The sequence below is a fragment of the Lichenostomus cassidix genome, chromosome 13 (assembly GCF_008360975.1).
Source record: "Lichenostomus cassidix isolate B80296 chromosome 13, HeHo_3.0, whole genome shotgun sequence".
Lineage (NCBI taxonomy): Eukaryota > Metazoa > Chordata > Aves > Passeriformes > Meliphagidae > Lichenostomus > Lichenostomus cassidix.
The window spans coordinates 11,922,499-11,939,973 of NC_139494.1; the positions used below are offsets into that span (position 1 = coordinate 11,922,499).

At 41.4% G+C, this 17,475-nt stretch overlaps 1 protein-coding gene across 4 annotated transcripts in view; it reads right to left on the reverse strand.

Moving 5' to 3' along the window:
- Window positions 1-17,210, reverse strand: part of RNF130 (ring finger protein 130) — a 54,843-nt gene extending 37,633 nt beyond the window's left edge. For 3 of the 4 annotated variants that reach the window (XM_085073693.1, XM_085073691.1, XM_085073694.1), the window contains exons 1-2: window positions 16,257-17,210; window positions 6,132-6,326 (exon numbers count right to left, since the gene is read on the reverse strand). In XM_085073693.1, coding sequence (XP_084929819.1) covers window positions 6,132-6,326; window positions 16,257-16,524 — 463 coding nt within the window. In that variant the 5' untranslated portion in view covers window positions 16,525-17,210. The remainder of the gene's footprint in view (window positions 1-6,131; window positions 6,327-16,256) is intronic. The other variant, XM_085073692.1, reaches the window with a different exon arrangement.
- Between the last annotated feature and the right edge of the window lie 265 nt (window positions 17,211-17,475).

Consider the following 17,475-nt stretch of genomic DNA (forward strand, 5'->3'; position numbering starts at 1 on the left):
CTCTTCTCTTTTAGCAATGCTTCTTTGCATCTGCTTGCACTACAGTTTTATCTATTTTAAGGGAAATGGACATTCTACCTAAATAATGCTGGAAGAATAAAAAAAGCTTGGCACAAAGAAATGTATCACTGTCCCCCTTCCACAATCTGTGCACAGGGTTTTTTTTTCTTTTACTCACATTTTTATATGGAATTTAACCATGTTTTTGGTGAATAAACTGATTTACAGTCTCATTTAAGGAATAAATACTTGTACTGTTAAGGTATTAGTATGCTAACAAAGTAGGCCAAATTTTATATTCAAACCTTGAACAAGTGCAAATTAATAAAAAGCTGAAGGATCACTTTAAGTTTTGACTAGGGAAATGGTGTAATCCTAACTCATTACATACCACCGTTCCTTGTGTCACAGTTTCACACATTTCTGAAATGTCCGCCTATTTTCAAAAGATATTTTTGCTAATTTGAAAATAATTTTTCTTCACTTTGTATACTTCTGAACTATGTCCAAAACATGTTACAGTGTCACATTCTTGATTCATCAATAATATTAATGTAGTGTAGATCTCACTGATCCATTAATCAATGTAAGACACTTGGATTTTGCTAACTGTCTCTTTTATTCTGTGGTGTGACCAGGGGCTAGCAGGTGGCTTACATTTTGCCATTTCTGGATAGCAGCTTGTATTCCCACTAATGGATGGTGCAGCCAAAAAACCCAGGGATTTCTAAAAAGGGTAATTTGTCATGCTCAAGTATTTTCTCCTACAGAAAGAAAACTTCAGCACAGATCTATCAATCTGGACATGGGCAGTCACTCCAAACAAATTCAGCAAAGCACAAAAGAGAAATGGCAAGACAGCCTTACTCAAGGACACTACAAAATACTTTGAGAGATTTATAAATAGCATATGCAAAGATTAATATCATAAATTTGGTCCTACTGAGTCCATAGATATGGGGAATTACTCTGCTGCTGGAGCTCAGACTTTGGATAAGAAGAAGAATGTAATTACTTACAGTCACTAACAGTCCCGTGGGCCTTTTCACAGTCACAGAACTAATTACCCTTTCAGCTGGCTGAGTTAAAATGAGCCTGACTGCTGTTATTTCAGTTGTGGATGAGGCATGTATGACACAGAAACACTGGTAAGGAGTTCTGCAAGGCATGAAGGCTATGATGGCTCTGTAAAGGGGTTTCCCTGGATTGCCTTGAAGAGACTAGTGCTTCCTTATGGTCCAGAATCAGCACCTCAAACACACTCCCCTCCATGTCTCTAAGTGTCAGACACCTCCATGTACTGTGTGACAGATTTTCCAGATTGATACACCTCCAAGGAATGTAGCAGGAAACAGATCAACAATAAAGCTGTTGACACTCATCCTCCATATTTTCAATTAGCAAACAAAAACAATGATCAAATATATGTAAACTATGGTTAGACTATTAATTATTTTGCCTTTTTTAAAGGTTCAGCTTTAATGACTCATCTCTTTCCTTTTCTAGGATATTCTAATATTCTAGGATAAATTAATAATAATACATTTTAATAACATGGCAATATACAATAAAATTAGTTTTGACCTGTGGATTTAAAGTAGGTCTCAATAATCCACGGCAGGTTTTGCAGTAGATTTGGTATAGAGCTAAAATATTCGTCAGCACACATTTGTGCAAGATAATCTGCAGTGCACCCTGCCAGAGCTTTCACGCATCAGTTCAGCTCAGAGTTACATAAAAAGACATTTGTGAGAAAAAGGCAAGCAGCAGAGTTAAGAGATGAGCTGCTCAGGGATCAGTGCCACAGCAGAGGACAGTGGCACTTGGGCCGCCAGCTCTCTGCAGTCTGTTGTACCCACTCGGAATGAGGGCAAGAACGTGGAATAGCCATTAGATGGCAACAACTTCAAACTGCTTCCTGTCCCTCCTGCCTCTGACCCACTGACCTAAAACAATCCACAGAACATACAGGCAGCTTTAGCACAGCTCAAAGCAAGCACAGCTCTTGCTTCCCACACTAGTGTGCTTTTTAGGCAAATAGAGGGTCATGGAAAATCCTTCCCTTGGAAGGAACTTGTTTCTGGGAGCCCATGCTGGACAGCTCTTGCACAGTGCCATGGCAGGGGAACATCACCTGTGTATATCATGGGCTAGAGACACCTTCCTTCAGAAAATTAATGAACTGTTTCTTTAGAAGAGCAATGCAGATTGACCTTGATGAGATGTCTGCAGCTTGGTTCAAACGACCTTAAGAAATCTACCTGTATCACGTAAATCTTCTAAAAAGTGTTATATTAGACATTGTTAACATACTTCTGGAAATTTCTTAGGTGCTGATAAACCATAGTTACTGGAATCCAGCAATTTCATTTTGACACTCTCTTCTAAATGTGTTTCTCTTTTTCTGTCTATATTTCTTCCATAAATTCTAAGTATGAAATCTGAATTTTAGAGGCTTGTTTGGCTTATATTTTTTTCTATAAATCCAAATAAAAGTCTAGATTTTAAGACAGAAATTCAATATCATAAAATCATAGAATGGTTTGGGTTTGGAAGGGACCTTAAAAATTATCTAGTTCCAACCTCCCCAAATTTAACTATTTTGTACTTAACAGGATTGTCTTCACCACACCCAAATAAATAAGGAATTAAAATGTTACTTAAGCTGCATTTTCTTCCTATTCCCATAACTGCTTAAGAAGAAGACAGCCACTACATCTTTTCTCCACCACACAGGCACTTTTTTACATTAGACAGTATCAGTTTTGCTTTAACAGAAGCAGCAAGCAAAACCACTCATAAAACTGCCTTCCTGCCAGTGACATCATAGTCTAACATAACCTATGCTGGGAAAGATGTCCTTTGCTTAGGTTGATAGAAGGCATCTGCAGGATTGTGTAAAATAAGTTTATTTATATACAAGGATATGCACAAAGAAAAGAAAATAATGTTGCAAATAATATTAACAGAAATACAGGTATTTAAGAAAAAAGTTCACCAATTCCTGAAGGTCATTACCTAATTTAAAAACTCAAAAGGTGAAAATGAAGGGGCAGAGACTTGGTGGACTATGGACATAAGAAAAAGCAAATTCTGCTATTAGCAGCAGAAATTGTTCATTTGACACGGTGATGATAGACTGATTCCAGAGTGACAGTTGTTATCCAGCCACCAGCAGGAACTGCTATCCTGCTAAGTAATATTTTGAGTACGAACAAATTTCCATAAGAATAAAATTTTCAAATGTGTATTCAAGCATAAAATAGCTTGGATAAAATATTAATCCTACAGGTGAGAAGTGCTTCCTAAGCTCTTTTCACAGGGAATCACCTCTCTGCAGGTGGGCAACATACATAAATCTGTGTAATGTGTTATTTATTTTACCACTGACACTGTCTAAGCGGGTGATTGGAATTCATGCAAATATCCAAGCAGGAAAGCTTGCAGTTCATAGTGTGCATTATAAGCAGTTTCTGCTTTCCTCTCTGCTTCAGGAAGAAGACAGAATATTTCTAAGGCTTGATATGCAGCAGTGAAAAGATTATGTTACAGTAATATAAAATAACACAAGGCCTACTTTCTCCTTTGTCTATAGAAAGAAAATGCAGAGTCATTAGCCTGGTCATTGTAACACAGCTGCAAAATTGCTTTGTGAAGACTGCATTTTCAAAGAAAAGAGGAATACTGCACAACAATGGACATCATATGGAGCTAACACCAACTTGGTGGCTCACCTTCATCCTCACTTGATATCAACTCTAACACACATTAACTTAATCAGTACAGAAAAGCCAACAAATACACAGGGTAAGCTCCTCCCAACCTTTAGGGACAGAAAATACTAAAGGGAAGTGATGTGGTGAACTGGAGTGTCTCATTAGCAGATCACACAGATTCACACAGAATCAATTAGATTGGAAGAGACCTCTGAGATGATGTGATTGTTCACCACCTAAAAAGCACACAAGCAGTGACATGGTTGAAAAGGCAGAAATAGGAAGACCAGGGGATGGCTTGAATGTGTGCAAGTCTGCTTTACACACAGTGTTAGAAAAGACTCATCCTGTAAGCATAGGCTCAGGAATCTCCCACTTGGAATAACTCTCAGTGAGGGGAATGCTGGATTCCAAACCCTGCCTTACACCAGGAGGTTAACACCAAAGGACTAGACTATATCTCAGTTACAAACAGTTGCAGTTCCTCCATCAACCCACCAGGAAGTTATTTGCAGGAAGCTCTGCACAGTGATTGCTGAGGAAATCCCTTACATGTCCATAACACAATCAAAACAAAGGCTGTGGAGCAATATTTCTCTTCATTACAGGTGCTACTTCAGTTCCAGAAAATTACTTTTAGCTTGTCATGTAGTTTGAACACTTCAAGTCCAATATTAATTTTGAGATAGAGCCTTCAGCCCAAACCAGGGCAGATTCCAGACTATACTGAGCACATGCCCCTAAAACTCACTATCTCAAATACACGAAGCTAAAATATGCATCATCTCCAGTAATTACACTTTTTTAAAGCTTTAAGCAAGAGTAAATATTTAGAACTCAGCATGCTGAAGACAGTATTGGTCTTTTTCCCAAATATCAAGTACCCAAACAGCTGCCAAACAGCTGCCTGGCTACCTTACAAGACACTGTTTTATGCACAGCAGCTCTCATATTTTACATCTTGAGATGATATTTCAACCAACCTGAACTACTGGGACTATTGATAAAGTTTCAAAGGCAACACACTGGTCTTCTGAGCTGAAACAGGGAGTGAACATGGATTTCCTAATAAAAGACAGATCCCATCCTACTGCTATGAAAGCAACTGCCAAATCTAACAGTGTTATGAGAAAGAAGGTATTAAAGTTATAATCAAACCCATTATATGATTTAACATTTAAGAGAGCCAACAATGTAAAAGCTGTATTAGTAGTAGTAGTAGCCTTTTTTCCTGACACACTGAGGTATTCCAAGCCATGGGAAAACTCACAAAATGAAGGTGGCAAAAAGTGTTTTATTAGAATACGTGACTTTTCGCCTGCAGATTACTTGAAAAAATCTCTAAGGAAGGTACCTGAGATAAGAATCAACTGACAACAGGCTTTGAATTGCTACATGGAGGTCAAAATCCCCCTGTAAAATTCCTTTGGTATACAGAACTGGGAAGGTCAAACCTCTGTAAACCAGAAGAAGCCACAAGACATTTTCTTTGTAAAAAAAGGAAATAAACAACCATAGCATTTCTTCAGTAAAAGAATTAAATTCTAATTGTGTGACAATATGCAGAGCAATAATGAAGAAATTCTAGTTTCCAAGCAACCCCCTATGCTTCCAGAGACTGAAAATATTCTAAAAAAATATAAATCACAACCAAATATAGAGATATGCCTTTTCTGATTAAGCTAAACAGTTCCAAAATGAGAAAACCTTCTGGAAAATGAAAAGGTAGTTATCAGAATTGCAAAAATAATTTTTAACCAAGAAAAATGTTTACATATGAGGCTTCCACCACCAAAAGTAAGCCACTAGGAACAGTAAAATTTTACACATAGGCAGCTGTAAAAAAGTGGAGGTCTCTAGAAAAACAGATTTCCAGCATTATTTTAGACAATTTACAGAGGTAAATCACTGTTTTGTTGATTCCTGTATGGCACTCAGACTCCTTGTAGAAAGAAAACTCTCTGTAAACTGTCATTAAAAAAGGAATGCAAGCTCAGATCCCAAAATACATCTGTTAACACTTGAAGGTCCCCACCAGAACAGCAAGTTGAAGAAATGCTGCTACAGAAGTCTTCAGGTATAGATGCTTTGTAAAATTCTAGATCTTCTGTTATATATGTATCCTCGCTTCTCTTCTACAGAAAGGTTTAAAGATTGCTCCTCAGATCTTACAGACACTTTCTCACTCCAACACACCCACATCCTCACTGCAGAGGAAAGTGTTCCTCACTGGATAAATGTATGCTAAAGAAAATTAACTTTTCAGAATTATTGGCTTATTTCACTATATTGTGTACATACAAACATCATTAGGGAATGGGCTACTTCAAATACCATCTGTCCAATGCCAAGGGCTCTTTAGTAATAGTTTATATAGCAAAAGCATTATAGTGAAGGAGATTACATTTTATTTACCTTGATGAGTCATCGTGACAGGTTCTTCACTGGATATATTGTTGTAAATGACCACAGCTGTGGCATTATGTGAAGCTGCTCGCAGTATTTTCTCTTTAAATGTACAATTTCCTCTCTGTAGTAAAGCAATCCACTGCTTGGTGTTTGGTGGGACCTGGAAACGTGTTCGAGGGTCACAGCCCAGACGATCTGTAACTGAAATGGGAAACAGATTTACATGGATGGCAATTTCTTGTAACAGGAAAAAAAACAAAGAAAAACCCTAATTCCAAGTTTGCTGAAGTACTGAACTGTTATGCATTAGGAAGCCACTATTCACTTGTTAAGAAAGTCTAAAGATAACTGTATTCTTATGAAAAAATGTTTAAAAAAAAGAAATCTCATGCACTCAAAGCTATATGCCCAAGAATTAGGCTCACTAACACAAGCTATTTTTAACTCCAGTGCAGCTAGAACAATGAATTCACATTCAAATCAATACCTGCCTAGAGGCTGAAAAACATTAGAATATGGTTCATCTGCTATACGCATTTACAAAACAGCTGTTTAGCAGACATTCTGGGGAATACATGCCTTTTTTGTTTCTAATGCAGCCATAAATATCACTGCAGTGGGAAGTACAACTAAACAAAGCAGGTCGTGAAAACAAGATTTCAGAGTTATCTGCCATGTGCAGGCCACTGCAAAAAAGGACAGTATTGAAAGCTGATCTTGTAAAACTCCAGCAGCCAACATCAGCTTTTTACATATGCACATTTTGTCTACAAGGAAATGCATTCAAATTCATAGAGAAACAAATGGGTTTGCAAACACAATGCACTCGTCAGCTGACCAGGTATAGATGATATAAAGGAAGAGTAACAGAAATGGCAAATGCCAGATGCCTGAATTCAACAGTGTGCAAAGCTCTTTTATCCTTTCTGATGGTGTAACATATCCTGGAACAACCCAAACCCACAGAGCTGGGTACAAAAGGCACAAAGCCCAAGGCAGAAGATAGCTTCACACTACAGCAGCTGAAACCAATGACAGACTGATCTGTTTGCACAACTGGAAACACAGTTTAGTCTCATACACTGGTCATATCATTAAAGGATTTTATAAATTTAGAGCCAGTAGCAGTTTATAATGCAAATATATTTATCCTTCCAATGCCAAGAGTATATGAATCTTTGGCTACTAAAAATAGCCAGAATAAACAGTAATTTTTTCAAGACATAAACAAACAATTTATTTGCATAATAGCTATGAAAACATTACAGTTCTGCAATGTAGGAGCAACTGAAGTGTCCCATAATTTTTTTCCTTTTCAAGAAGTGAGTTCAGCACAACTATGAGATTTCAGCAAAAGATCTACCACTAGAAAATATCCAGTTTAACATATTAGCTGGAAACAAAAAAAAAGGTCTTTTTAAGCACTCTCAAATTAACATAGCTAAGGTTAAAACCTGTAACAAAGGAGATTAAAAAAGCTAAAGATGTTTTCTGAAGCAAGAAAGACAATCTCCTGCTTGCCTAAAGAAAACTATTGCAGATGAATCTATACTGTGGCAGACGTACAGGAAGTCGTTGCATCTCTTAATTTGGACAAGAAGTGCCTCTCCCTGTTCCTCTGGAAGGAGGGTGGGGAGCCAGATACCAGCACATCCTTTTCACAATTGTTTTTCAAGCCTGTATTAGACATCTCACACATGGAGGGCTATTGCTGTATTTTTGTTTCATACAGGCATCAGGGAAAATCTGAAATACAGATGCCTGAAGCCAAATTTTATAGAGTGTTTTCTTCCATTACCCTGACATCTTTACTTCAATCCCCACGGAAATTGCTAGCTAGCACTGATCCACACATGTTGTTTTGCAGCACTGGTGATGGTCATCACAAACAGCAACAATCACAGAAGAGCCTGCTCATGCCCACTGCACTTTTGCAGCTTGCCTTTGTAAAGGCCTCTAAGCTTAAATTAGAGAACAGTATGTATTTTTAAAAGGAATTAATACTCCTTTTTGAAAATGTAGAAGAATCACAACACAGCATATGTGCCACCAACTTGGATGCCCTCTGTTAAGATATAAGTTCAACACATGATTCTCCCTTCTTCTGAATGTTTCTGCTTAAAAACCTGGGAGAGGGAAAGGACCAGCAGACTGTGACAGGAAGTTTCTCAAGCCTTAAAAGCTAAAAATCCCATCCTTCTCCTATGAAATCATATCCAAGAATCTCAGGTATGACACATCTGTTGGAAAGTACCATTTTCTAAATGGCTACAATTCCACAGAATCCCCTCAAACTGCCAAAAATAACTCTGAAAGTAGACACTATGGCCAACATAAACTTAAAATATATGGAATTATTAAAAACAGTAATCCTACAGCTTATGTACTGTTTGCTTCAGTACAATTCAGTACAAATCATAATCAAAACTAAAATATGAAGTGAAAAATGGCCACAAAAACAAGTTAATGATTATTACAGTGAAAAACCATAAAACCAACAAAGGGCACCTCGAATGAGGAAGCAGCATTCTCAAAATTCATGTAGGCATCTTGAAATTTGTATGCCTGGAAATTTTTAGCTTAAAAAGCAACAGAGAAAGCAGTAAGAGATAACAGGAACTGCATCTGTGGGAAAAGTAGTACAAAATTTTCTACCACGGTGGAGATCAAAGTCTCTCTCAGCTGTGGACAGAGCTATGAAATGTTACTGGATAAAGCAACAGAATTAGGAAACAAGATATTAAGAGATTAAAGCTTTCCAGATATAGACCAACAAACACCCCTCAATAGCTTACAGCATGTTATTCCTGATGAGGTGTATTCAGTATATCCTGATGAAAATTTAACAGCTGACAATATTATTTCAGTACTATTTAAGTAATACAAAAACATTGAGGAAAATCTGGTTGGTTTAGATAGATCTGAACTGAGTGTCTGCAAGCCACTTCAGATTTAATAAAAAGTCACAACCCACTTTTCTTTGAATTAGCATTCCATTATGCCACACAAATGTTAAGTAATCTTTTCACTTTTAATAAAATAAAATTCAGAAACAATAGTGAAATATGTGGGCTTTTCTGCTTGTCTTTTCAATAGCCTGAAGGTGCTCTGAAAAGAGTGAAAGTCTCAGAATCATAGTTACCCTTCTAGAATAGTGAGATGGTTAAAATAAAACATCTCCTGTACAGCTCAGGTGCCAGGGACATCAGTGAGTACCGTAAGGGACACACGTGAACAGGGTCAGCCAGAATCATCAACAGCTCTGCTGCTGATGCCACCTGTGATCCAAAGTTCAACTACAATCTACAGCACAAGGGTTGCAAGTATTACCTGGATGATCACAGAACTGTTTGGGTTGGAAAAGACCTCTAAGATCATTAAGTCCAACCATTAATCTGGCACTGCTGTGCTCACCACTAAACCATGTTCCCGAGTGCCATGTCTACAAGCCTATCTACCCTCGGAAGATTGGTTCAGTGCTAGACAACCCTTTTAGTGATTAGTTTTTTCCTAATGTTGAATCTAAATGCCCCCAGGCACAGCTTGAGACAGTTTCCTCTCATTGTGCCACTTGGTACCTGGGAGAAGAGGCTGAACCCCATCTGGCTCCACCCTCCTTGTCAGGGAGTTTTGGAGAGCAACAAGGTCCCTCTGAGTCTCCTTTTCTCCAACTCCCTCAGTCTCTCCTCATCAGATTTGTGCTCCATCCCCTTCCCCAGCTCCTCTGTCCTTCTCTGGACATGTTCCAGTACCTCAACGTCTCTCTTGTAGTGAGAGGCCCAAAACTGATGTTACTTGCCAGAATGAAAAGCAACTTCACATTAAATCTAAGATAAATCCCATGCACAGAAAAATATGATCAGAAGCCCCTTATGGAAATTCAGAAGATATTAGCATACAGAAAGCCATTAAGTATGTTTCCCTATAGGTGTGCTATTCTTCTGGCTTATTCAAAATATAAGCTATTTACTTTGTCTCTCTGTATTTATCTATGCATCATGTGTTGGCAAAACCCCAATTTTCTGTTAGAAGTGGCAGCCCACTGGGTTAAAGAGCTATGTACAATGTTGTTGTAAATATCTCCCTTCCTACCACAAGCCCCAACACCACAGAAGAGCCTCTTTACAGAAGAATCAGCTGTGATTTAAGTACCTACCATTAGGCTCATGTTTGTTTTCTGCTTTAGGAGTCCTTCAGTTTCCTTTTGCAGAATATACAGGGCTGTTCAGTTTGTGTATACTGCTTTTCCTTGAGCATTTTTTATAATTCAAGACTCCTTTCTCCTGAATGACTAAGGTTTGTGACAGCATTTTAGGGATTCATGTGAAAAAAATAGTTAATAATGCAACAGATCCAACCAAGGTTCCTCAGCTACTGAAGAAGTAGTGGCAAGCTTACATTAGCACAGCAGCAGTACTTTCCTCCTCCTCTTTTCCAACTGCTTGGCCAGGTTTTAGCCTTCTCCCTGTAATAGGGTGAGCCATTTTGTGGGAGCAAGAATGAAATGAACAGGGCAGGTCTCAGAGGCACTGTCAGAAGTGCACACCTGTCTGAATGCAGACTGTTCCCTAGTTCTGAACTGTGACTGCGTTTGCTTTCTCACACAGTGCATTCCTGCTGCTATTGCATCGCTTCGAACACAGCTGTGACATCCCCCTTCAGCCAAGGTTGATGCACTGGCTATTGTCAGACTTTGTCCCCTCTTCACAGAATTATCCCACTCCCTGGGCATTAACCATTTTATTCCATGCAGGGCTTTTATTCTCCTTTTTTTTTTTCCTTTGAAGGTCAGATATCTTGCTATTGATTTCATCTTCGCTAATACTGTACTCTCTGAGGCCAGCACCAGTTGCCAGAGTTGGTCTGTCTCAGCTACACATACAGAAACCATTTTAAAGTCTGACCTTCAGTCACTGTAATACAATAGCCGGAGAGACACCACTAGTATTTTGAGGGGCAGCAGATCAAGAGGCTTGCTGGGAAAGAAAGCACAGAGGAATATGGGAAGGTGCAATGCCATGCAGGCTGCACCCCAAAGCATTCCCTGCCTCCAGTACTGCTGCCCAGGTAGGTGCTATGTAGAACACCTGACTGGTAAAATAAGAGAGCTTCGTACAACACATTAATTATAACTCTGTGATAAAATTTCCAGAAAAGGAATTCAGCTGGGAAATTCACAGAGGCAACCCAGCAGTGCTGACTGATTCTTATTTCAAGGAAGGGTACTAGTTATTTGCTATCTCATTAGGGCTTAATACATGCAGTAGACATGTTTTCTTTTAAAGCATTACTACTTGTGTTATTACCAATACAGTCTTTTTTCAAGCCAGTCACAATTTCTACTTTATAAGGTTGTGCCAATGAATCAATGAATTATGTACAGCAACGTTTTATTTTCAATAGCTCTTTCAGGTAATTGCTTTGGCTAAAGCTGGCTTTAGCGTGAAAAGAAACTCTTTGAACAAGAGGTAATCTTGTTTCAGGAAAGAAGGTAAACAAAAGAAAATCATTGAAGCTTAGAAGAGTCCTATAATAGTTCAGATTTAATCTTGTTAGCTCAGTAAGTATTCTACAATTACGGCTATAAACTCCAATATATAACCTTCACTTTTGCTATCAATTAATGACTAGTAATTAAGCTGGATACTGAGACCAATGGTGAAGGACAGAAGCATGGCACAAGATTTTTTCTTCCCCTGTTCTACTGATATATTTGCTTGTTGCATTTTCCTAAGCCTTATTGGCTTGGATTCTGGGCCAGAATCTCTGTCTGAATGCTGCCTAAAGCGCTGCAGTTACCAGGAAACTGGCATTTCAAACCTTCTGCAGCTAAAACTTGTTCACACAACATGTTTATGAAGTGCCAGATGCTACAGAATGCTGTAGTTACAGCACCATGCAGAAGATATACCTCCTTCCTAAGACTGAGCCAATATTGTTTCTTCCACACTTTCACCTTTTTCTAACATATGTTTTTCCTCACATTCTCAGTCTCCTTGCCCAGCCCCAACCTTTCTACCCCTTTGGGAGAGCTCTCCTTTCTATGAGCTCTTTCTCCAAAGCAGCTTTGCTACAACCATCACCTCCCCACAAGCCTTCTAGACTCCATCCTTCTCCACCCCTCCCCACCCCCTCACTCCTGACCTACTGGCTCAGCGAATCTTGACATTTCCAAGTTTGCCTCTACTGCTACTTCACTTCCTATCAGCCCCCTCTCCAGTTCTGGTCATCCTGCCTGATTCCCAGCTTCCCAAGCCAGCCAAGGTGCACAAAATCTCACCTGCCAGCAAGGTGTGACCACCTGCAAGGAGACTCTTGAGAGCACACAAGACTGACATTTACAGCTCTCAAACTAGAATCCAAGCACAGAACAAAAAGCAATAACCCAGACTCAACAGTCACAAAGGGTCCTGCTCCCCATGGAGAATATTTCTGAGGAAACTATGCCACAAAGTACTGCAGTTTCTACCAAGAACCACTATGGTGAGTATTCAGTGGCTTCTAGCTTGGTTTGCCATGGCAAGAGGAATATGCTTGACACCTAAAGGTCTGCACACAACTGGTGTCAGACACCCAACACCAAAGATTAAAAGCACAAATCACTAGACTGGCACGCAGCTGAACACTTGCATGGTGCATGTACAGAGACATCCAAGAGTACCCAGGCAGCTGCTGCGAGAAGATTGGGCTGAAATGACCTGGAAGTGTTCAAGGCCAGGTTGGATGAGGCTCTGAGCAACCTGGTCTAGGAGGGTGTCCCTTCCCAAGGCAGCGGGGCTTGGAACTAGACAATCTTTAAGGTCCTTTCCAACCCAAACCACTCTAAGATTCTATGAAAATGTCTCGTTGTGCAAAGTCACAAACAACAAAGGGACTGAGTGAGAAGTGTTCTGGAACCTCACTGAAGGGATACTATAAACCTGAACTAAACTACCTGCATCAGGCTGTGAAGATACATTTCACTATTATCCTTTCATGCAGAACAAGAGGAGAATTTTTTTTTTAGTCTGTGAGCACTCGTATGCAGAAGCTGTTTAAAACCCTCTTTTAGTTTAAGTAAGTCATGACAAGAGATAAATAAGTTAGAGAAGGTAAGAAAAGGAACTCAAAATAAAAGAACGGAAGAGAGATTAATAAAGAAACTATGCTGCTATCGTGCATTCCATGTACTTGGGAAAATATGCCCACACAGGTGCTGAATGTACACCCAGCAGCCAACTGTGACCAAGAGCTCGCTGGAGCTGCACTTTCACGAGTCACATTCACAAGAGGTCATGCCAATTACTGCCACCCCACTCCCAGGGGAACATTGCCTTTGAAAGCCCCTATCAATTTCATACAAGGTCTATAAAAAGAACAGGGAAAGAGTTTCAATACGTGTATTAACATGACAAGGTTGAATTCCACTAAAGAAATCCTACTAAAGAAATGGGAAAAGTGATTGACTATCCTGCTGCACTGAGATTTAAAAGATGGGTGACCACATCAGACTGGCATCTTCGAAAAGTAGCATATAAAATATTTGGCATATTCAAGGGAAGAAGTTTAAAAACATCACAGAACACTTTAAATCACAGGCAGTGCTATTACAAATGGTCTATGGTCAGCAGCAGACAATTGGCCCTAAATCCTGAATTAGTAATCTCATTTATTTCCCTGCAGGCAGTGAGTAAGGGATGTAATAAGATGCCACATTCCTGGAAGCATTCAAGGCCAAGCTGAACAGGGCTTTGGGCAACCTGGTCTAGTGGAAAGCATCCCTGCCCATGGCAGGATTGGAACTTGATGATCTTCAAGGTCCTTTCCAACCCAAACCAACCTTTCCAACCCAAACCATTCTGCAATTCTATGATTCTTTCAGAGCATGCAAAAATATGAAATTAAGGACACTTCAGCTCTAAAACAGTCCATGCCATCAAGGTGCTAACAGATCACCCACATTTGTGAAAATTTCAAAGATAGCCCATAAATGGGTGAATACTTGACATCAAAGCAGTTTCAAATTCAAGGTTATCTTCAAACAAAGTTGTTAACAATTGTAGAGTCCTTTCTTCTGAGGATACATGAAAACTGGGGTAGAGAATATGCTACCCTACGAGCAGTGGCTGGCAGCTACTTGTGTAGAGCTACTAAAAAAAATTTTGCAAACGAGTTCTACAGCAGTATTAACAGCCTGATAAAAAAAACATTAGAGCAATTACTTTCAGCAAGACTGCATCATCTTTTATCAAATCTGAATATAAAAAAGCAGAAGATGTTCAAGAACAGTTTAACTAAAAGCATTAAATATTCCAATCTTTCTTGCACATGAAACATTTTTAAACCACAAGCACCTCAGCAAAATTCAAATAAAATGTAAGTATATAACAACCTACACAGAAAATTCAGAGTATCTAAAAGTAAGGCAGACAACTGCTGTTGTGCTTGCTATGTCTATTTTGAAACAGAAGGGCAAAAGTGAATTTCCCCAACAACTAATAATGAAGTTTTAATGACTGCACCATGTCAAACCATGTCAGGTCTGACATTTTCACATTACCTGCTGTGCCTTCTCAATAAAGTTATTCATCATAGTAGTTAGCAGTAGGTATAAAAATGCTGTTTACGGACTGCTCATAATTTTACTTAGCTCTTCTCATTATTAGCTGCCTATGAAAATGCTGTCAAAGCCTCCCTGAATGTTTTAATCACACCTCAGTGAAAGCATATCAGAAGAAAGCAGAAAAAGCTACAGAGGCAGATTAAAAAGAAATTAATATCAAAAGTTTTTCTTGACAAATAATGCAGCTCTAAAAAAATAAAATGCTTTGATACCTTGCATATATCAAAAGGCAGCAGTTTAAAAACCCGCAAGAACACTACTTGCAGTAACAGTATTTACATGCCTAAACCTTTCAGTGCAAACTCCTGATTTCATAGGGGTTGTGTGGGAGTGTAAGTGAGGAATATCAGGAAGCAGAAGAACGACTGCACATATTTAATGATAGCTGACAGGGTTTGAAGTACAAATAAAAATCGTTTTACAGTAGACTTCCTCAACAATTTCTGCTCCTTCACTGTTCCACCCAAAAATCTGCCCTATTAATATATTCTAGTTATATTTTGCAGAATTAATGAAAATGAGCTCCAGTGAGACTGGAAAGCATCTGCTGATGCACAGCCAGATCCATCTGGACCAGAAGCTTACAGAGGCTGCCTAGCAGGATGCATTTGTTCTGAAGAGCCATCAAACTATTTTCTTCATCTTAAGATTTAGCAAATTCTCTAAAGCTTTTAATTACAGTCATTTTATGTTATCAATTCTTCTAAAACACTGCTAATATTCACCACCTAGATTCTAGTTTTAACTGACTACAATATTTCACTTAATACATTTTTCAGATGTTTACTGTCCAGGAGGCAGGTTGGGACCCTTGTATTCCATCAAGTGGTCCAATTCTTAAAGATGGCAGTTTAGATAATGTCAAGGACAGTTTTCAAAATAAGACACTGTTAAAACTACATCACTATTACTGAAGAAACTAGTTTCACTTCAGGCAAAAATCATGACAATACCCTCAGTCGTTCAAATTAGTGTTCTCTATAAACCCCAACATTTATCAAAAAAACAACTAACTTTGCTTAATTACAACAAAACTTATTTGGACACTCTATCCAGTGTTTAGTACTGTAAACAAGCACATTTTGGGCTGATAGCCTTGATAACTTGATAGCTTCAGTCCTTCTAAGTCTTCACGGGCAGCTTAAACAGCGTTTTTAGGAGCTGCACACTGAAAAATTGTGACTTCATGCAGCTGCTAAAGCCATCCAGATGCACAGCGAGATGGCTATGCAGCTGTTCTGAGATTCAAGGCAATGCTGTCACCAAATACTGTCAATGATCGCTACCCTCTCTGTAATTAGTTAAGAAATAACACCTTCACCGCTCAATACGCTCCGTCTACTGGGATCCATGCTGGAAAGCACATTATGCTTTGCTGAGCCGTTTTTCAAGCCAGCACTCTCAGATCATGGATTTATTTTATTTTCCTCTGGGCAAGCTCTTCCTCCTCGTTTGTCAAAGCTCTCTAGGAAAGTCTGCCCAGCCCAGAAAAGGACCAACCCCCCGGCATCGAGCGAGGGAAGCGTTACCTCCGTTGATGGGGACGGGAGCCACCAGCAGCCCCTTGACCTCCACCTTGGGGGAGTCCTGCCCGTAGCGGCCGCGGTCGATCCGCAGCAGCGTGGGGCCGCCGCGCTCGGGGCTCAGCACCGTCACGTTGATGAGCGCGGTGTAGTACGCCTGGCTGGCGTTGTCGGCGCCGGCCGGCCGGACCCGGCCGTGCCACAGCAGCAGCGGCAGCAGCAGCAGCACGGAGGAGCCGCCGTTCCAGTGCTGGCGAGCCCACCGCCAGCTCATCTTCGACTCCAGGCGAGCCGACGGCCGTCACCGGTTGCTTCCGCCGCTCCCCCGCGGCAGCGTCGAGCCCCGCACGCCCGGGTGTGTCCTATCCCATCTGACAGCCCGGGAGCGGAGAGAGACCAAAAGCAGGCGGAGCGGGGAGGAGAGCTCGGGCTCATGCCATGGGAGGAGCCAGGGGAGTCATGGCAGGTCCCAGCCGAGTCCGATCCGCCGCCGCGGCTCCCAGGGGAGGCTGCTCGGGGCAAGCCGGGCTCCGCCGGTCCCTCGGGGCTCCGCCGGTCCCTCAGAGCGCCGCGCTCATGCCGCCCGCCCGCCGCCGCGGGGGAGCTCCGGCCGGACGAGGGGAGGGGACGAGGCGGGGGCGGCGCCGCGGCCCCCTCCCCGCGCAGCCCCTCGCCAGCCCAGAGGAGGCTGCTGGCAGAAGCCGCCGCTGCCGCCTTAGTCGCGCTCGCACAGAGCCGCGGGGCTCGGCCGCCGCGCCGCCTCGCTTCGCCTCGGGGCTCGTCGCCGCCTTAGTGCGGCGGGCGGCGCAGCTCAGTGCCCAGCCCGGCGTCCGCAGCCGGCAGCCGTCGCTTCATGCCCGGTTCGCCCCGAGGGCGGCAGGGCCCCCGCACCGTCCCGCGGCTCCGCCACCGGCTCCGCACCCGCGCCTCGACTGCAGCCCCGCGCTCCGCGCTCTGCGCAGGCGCCGCACGCCCCGCCCCGCGCCACGAGGGCGAGAGGCGGGGCTGGTGCTGGGGCCACGCCCAAGAAAGGTGGGGTTAGCTCGGTGGGCGGGCTCACTGTGTATGATGTCATTGTGGGCGTGGCCATGTCCGGGGTGGGAGCGGGGCGTGGGGGCGGCTGGAATGACGCCGAGCTCCAGCGACCCGCACTTCCATAAGGAATTACATCACAGAATCACAGAATCACTTTGGGTGGAAAAGACCTCTGAGCTCATCGAGTCCA